This window comes from Callithrix jacchus, chromosome 7, assembly GCF_049354715.1.
Source record: "Callithrix jacchus isolate 240 chromosome 7, calJac240_pri, whole genome shotgun sequence".
Taxonomy (NCBI): Eukaryota; Metazoa; Chordata; class Mammalia; order Primates; family Cebidae; genus Callithrix; species Callithrix jacchus.
Window position 1 is genome coordinate 2859894 of NC_133508.1, and position 5316 is coordinate 2865209.

General features: G+C 45.7%; 2 protein-coding genes across 53 annotated transcripts in view; one reads left to right on the plus strand and one right to left on the minus strand.

The window, feature by feature from the left end:
* LOC144576862 (uncharacterized) overlaps positions 1-5316 on the plus strand; it is a 139754-nt gene that overhangs the window by 98287 nt on the left and 36151 nt on the right. For all 3 annotated transcript variants that reach the window (XM_078329323.1, XM_078329321.1, XM_078329322.1), the window contains exon 4: positions 4306-4429. In XM_078329323.1, the coding sequence (XP_078185449.1) occupies positions 4306-4429 (124 nt within the window). The remainder of the gene's footprint in view (positions 1-4305; positions 4430-5316) is intronic.
* The window catches only part of CELF2 (CUGBP Elav-like family member 2), an 859904-nt gene that overhangs the window by 74238 nt on the left and 780350 nt on the right, over positions 1-5316 (minus strand). For all 50 annotated transcript variants that reach the window (XM_078329300.1, XM_078329290.1, XM_078329286.1 and 47 more), the window contains one exon: positions 2834-2968. In XM_078329300.1, coding sequence (XP_078185426.1) covers positions 2834-2968 — 135 coding nt within the window. The remainder of the gene's footprint in view (positions 1-2833; positions 2969-5316) is intronic.

Here is a 5316-nt window from a genome sequence, read left to right on the forward strand (position 1 = left end):
GCTGAGCCAGCAATAGACATTAAGAATAGAAATGCTGAATGCCCTTCATCTGCAGTGCCACTAATGGGAGACACTTACTAATATTGGATTGAAAACTGCAATTCTTTAATGAAAGTAAAATGGCAGCATGAAAGAATTGTTCTTTTAACAAATACACCGACTCAGGAGCAGCCCCGTAGCCAGGAGTCCCTGGGTCCTGCTAATCGAAAAACATACCATTGTCTGTCTTTATATCTCAGAATGGTTATAAATGAGTATTTTCCTTTTCTTTTTTTTGGCAATAGGGAATTCTCATCAGTTCACCAGAAATGACTTTTCTGCTGTTAAACAATAAAAAGAGTGAGGGAGGAGTTTTCTCCTCTTTACGCTGAGCCGACATTTGCATAAAATATTAATGGGAATGCTCCCTGTCACTGGTTGCAGGGACAGGCTGCTGCTGGTGTCAAGTGCTGGTTAATCAACCAAACGGCAGATCAGATTAGCTAAGTTCTCTTGTTAAGTACTGTGTGTCCTGCTCTTTCCCATGGAGGTTCTTTCTGGCTGCTTCCAAACCTGATCTGCAGAAATAACCGATGTCTGCTCGAGGAGCTCTGAACGCTGCAGGCAGCAATGCTGTTCATTACTGTCCCCACTGGGCAGAGTGTGCCAGAGAGTCACTGCCTAGAGCAGCCAGGCCAGCAGAGGGGGAGCACAGATCAAGCGCACACACTGCCCACCCGGGGTCCCCTAACCCATGCAGATAGTATGCGCAGGCGGAAAGCTACCACACCAGTAACGAGTGACTCCCTGCAAGAGGAGCAGGGCAGATATATTTACAAATGGGGACCTCAGGACAGAGGTCAGAAAATAAAATTACTGAAGTTCTATTTCATTTCAGTACAAGTTGTGGGACTGGAACTTGGGGTCAATGCCCCCTAAGCCATGATATATTTCATCATGATTAATTTAAGGGCTCTCCTTGTGCCATTTCTCCTTACCTTGGAGAATGAAAATTACAAGGGTTACACTGAAGTGTGATTGAGAACAACAACAGAAGATAATAGGGATTCTAATTACCAAATTGGCACCAGAAAAGGGATTACAAAACTATGATCATATCTTTCCACATATTTTATTCTTTGCTTAGCCACACTTTTTCCCACAGTACTTTCTCTCCTAGTTTGTCTCTTTAAGTGGAGATATATATATATATATATATATATAACGACTGCAGAAGAATTGGACGACCCGGTGTGATCACAAGCTCTGCTGGTTTGAGTCACTAGGAAGGCATACTAGCAACCCTTGGCTGGTGAGGCTGTTCAGGAGCCAGAGGTGGGGCGATCCATCACAACAATGGATGGCTTTGCTTGCCCCTGATGATGCACAGGTGAAAAGCTGCAGAGGAGCCCCAGGTACTGGATCTGCTAATCCAGAATCACACTCAACAGAATGGCTTGTTCAGCTTTTAGAGAATCACATCTTTTAAGTGAGTGTTATATAACACAAATTTCAGAATTGTTAGAGAATGCATAAACTGTGATTTCCACGCCGCCTTTTTTTTTTTTTTTTTTAAACCACGTTCAGAAGAAAACACAGGAATCAAAAGCTTGGCGTGGTTCCACCTCCCCCTTGTTTTCCTCTAGACCACCTCCATACTGGGGCTCCGGAGGTGGCTGTAGGTGGGCACTTTTGTTCTCCAGGTCTTCCGTTCTGGCAGCTGACATCATGAGGCTTTATGTTTAAAAATCAAAAGAACAATGTGCTTCCTCACATGGTACTGAAGTTAGGTACAACTAGTGAGAGGGATGAAAACTCGTGCTTTCATCCTCATGACCCTATTTTTTTCTTTCAACATGTGGTTTGGGGTGCCAGTGCTGGCCCAGAGCCAGAGTTTGAGAACGAAACCAAGTTCCTCATTTGCCCCACAGAAACTGCACTGGTAATTACAGTAATAAAAGAATGAAAACCTTCTCCATGTTGCTAAAAATACGGATTTCTTGCAAGAAGTGAAAAACACATTTTATATATACATTTCCACCTCGGACTGACTCAGGTAACGGCAGTCAGACGAATGTCAACCTCCAGTGTCAGCCTTTATGAGTGGTTTCAGGAAGGAGGTGTGCAGCATTGTCAAGGGAGAAGCCAACAGGGAAGAGAACGGTGATTTCCAAATATTTTGTAGAGCTGATTGCAAAAATACTGGCTTATCATCAAGGCTCTCAGCTACTGCTTTTGCTTCTATTGTGGTGGCAAAGAAGAGTGTACAATCTTCTTCAGGAAAAAGTCGTTTTTCTGTCACTTAAAGAGCTCCCCTGGTTCAGGACTCCAGGAGTTTTGCTCTCTGAAATAAAACTCTAATACCCCAAGACAGGCCCACTTACCCCACATTCCTATCTGCTCTGCACTGTGTGTGAACACTGATGCTGTTTCCCTGGTTTGTGTCACTGTGAAGAGGACCATACTCTTAACCTTTCTTTCAGGCACAGGCAGAAAGCCTGAAGACTAAGATGAAAACAACAAATACCCTTTATCATTTTCTACCTCTCCTTCTTGCCCCCGACACCCTCTTCAATTTGATATTGAAAAGGATACCTAGCAGTAGGGCAGCCCGTCGGCTTCGCACCTGACAGTGATAACCTGAGCTAATATAGCGGCACCAAGACCTTCTCAACTTGAGAAATAAAAGGTGATCATTTCAGCCGTGGTGAAAAGTTCAGGTTGGATAACTTTATCACATGGGATGTATTACAGGGTGACCTCCTGCTGTGTGTGGTGCCTACATCTGTCTCGACTGTGACACAGAACTCCAATTAGCACTTAAGGGGAGAGGCTTTACAGACAGCACACTCACCTCGACTCAGCCCATCGGGTCCCCGGAGGATCCGGCATTCTTCTATCTGGCCAAATGGAGAAAACATCACCCTGATATCATTCTCATTACATTTCTTCGAAACCATTCCTATGAACAATTTTCTGTCTTCCACAGCTAGGAGATAAAAATAATGAATGAGCAAAAGCCATTTCATCTTTTTTCTTGTAATCAATGCTCCATTACCCCATCAAACCAGGCCCCAGCCATGGGAGACCAAGCACGTGTCCCAAGGCCCTCTCTGCAGATGTCCAGCCACTCTTCTCCCTCCATGCGCCCCACCCTGCCAATCCCTCCCACCTGGCACTTCCTGAATGCCTTGTTCTCCCTGTGCGCTTGTTCTTATTAATAAAATGCTTTAATACAACATGGAATGCTGTTAAGTTCTTCTCTCCTATCTGGAAACTAATAGTAATCTGGTGACTAAAATTTCAAAGTACTGTATAACTGTTCAACACTACCGTTCCCTGGGGATATTTTTGGATACAGATTTTATTCTGGGTTTTTTGTAGACGTTCTTTTAACCTGAATGACAGGAACAGAGAAAGGTCAGGAGAGGAAAGACAACAGGGGTGGATGGAGCGAAACAGCAAATCAAACTTTTAACAAAGCATTCGAGGGAAGAAGACATTTTTCTGTTTCAAGTAGCTTCATCCCTGCTGATCCAGACAAGAATAAGAGATCAGAGAGACTGTCACTTCTCTGGGGAGCTAGGAAAGTACCTCTTTCCTGTGACATGGGTGATTCCGTGCTAACCAGCTCCCATACCTGATTCTAACCAGCCATGTTAATTACAGCTCAACGGGAAGCCAATTCTAGGGAGGAGAATGGGAGGAGAATGGGGTAGAGAATGGGGAGGAGAATGGGGTGGCTGCTGCTGGAGAAACACCTTAGATGGCCCCGAGCTTCTAGCCCTTCACAAAAGATCAAGGAGGGAACAGTACTGTGCTAATCACTGGGAGGCAGGATTCTCGGGGAACAAAAGTGCATTTGGGGATCATGAGGGAGTCACGAAATTTGAACCTGGGCACACAACAGGGGGTAAGGTAAGGCAAGGTCTACCTCACATCGCCCGGGAGACTTTCCTCAAAATCTCCATGCCGTGCTCAGGACACATGAACTACTTTCAGCCTGAAAGGCAAGGTTAGACCCGATTTTAGGACAGCATTTGGAGTCTTGTTTTAGGAGAGGTGCCTTTTTTTTTTTTTAGGACATCACAGACACCCATGGGGAGAAGTCCTGCTGCTTTTCCATTGTTTCATTTCAATCTATTTTTTAGAATTAAAAAAAAAAAAAGCAGCTGCACCAGACTAAAGAGTGTCCCAGCCTAGAGGAGGGCTCTGCCTTAATCCACTTGCACATAAATGTTTGTTTTGAATCTGTGTTATCAACTTGTCATTCTTATTTAATTGGATTTTCTTCTTCTTCTTTTTTTTTATGTCTACCCTGGACAGGAAGTATCTCATTTTCATTTAACCGACGAGCACTTATCCAAGACTTAACCGGGGCCAGTTCCTTCTGGACACTCAAGCTCGTGTCTCAGCTTCGAAGGGGCTGGGGCAGGTGTACTGGTACCAGGTGGGTTCCTCTACCACAGAGCTGTTGACACAGAAGCTGAAGCCACATGTGGCTACTGAGCACCTAAAGGGACTGGTGTGACTGAGGAAATACTTTCTAAAATGTAATTTTAATTAAAGAGCCCCACAGGATTGCTATATGGGACAGCACAGCCCTAAGGTGCCTAACGGAGAGAGCTCTTTGTAGAATTCCAGACCCGAAGGAAGAGACCGAAGGGAGCTTTTGTCTGTCTCGTCCAGTGGGGGAGGGACCTGCTAGGGTCACCCAGCCTGGCCCACAGCCTGGAGTCCTCCTCCCAGGCCAGCATCCCTTCCCCTGTTGTGTCTCCTTCAAGTTCAGAGGAGGAGGAGGCTCACAGGGGAGAGGAGCAGCTGTGAGTAGGAGACCAAGGCTCTAGGTCTGGTGCTGCCATTAATTTGATAAGTGTCCTTGGATAATAGGCTGACCTCTGAGGACCTCTGTTTTGTCATCCATGGAATGAAGGTTTGAACTCTTCTCTCTCCTAGTAATGGAGAGAAGGTGGCCCGTGACGTACTCAGGCAGACTGGAGCTCTTGAGGTGGGGATGGTGAGCGGAGGTCAGAATCCCTTCCACCTAGCTCTCTCTAGACTGTGACAGCTCCTGGGACACCTCAGAAACTCCAGGGCACAAGGAATGCAAGTCGAAAGCACAATTCCACAATACTTGTCAACTATGAATTGTATACCCGAGTGTCTGAGAAAGGCTTTCTGGGAGATGGGGAAGTCAAGCTAAATGAAGGGTCTGGAGAGACCACAGGTGGGAGGGAAATGAGGGCCTCACCAGGCAAGGTGCAGAGTATGGACCTTGTGTGGGGTGGATGGAGGAAAACAGCCTGACCTTAGGACAGCATGCCCCTTCTGCTTCAG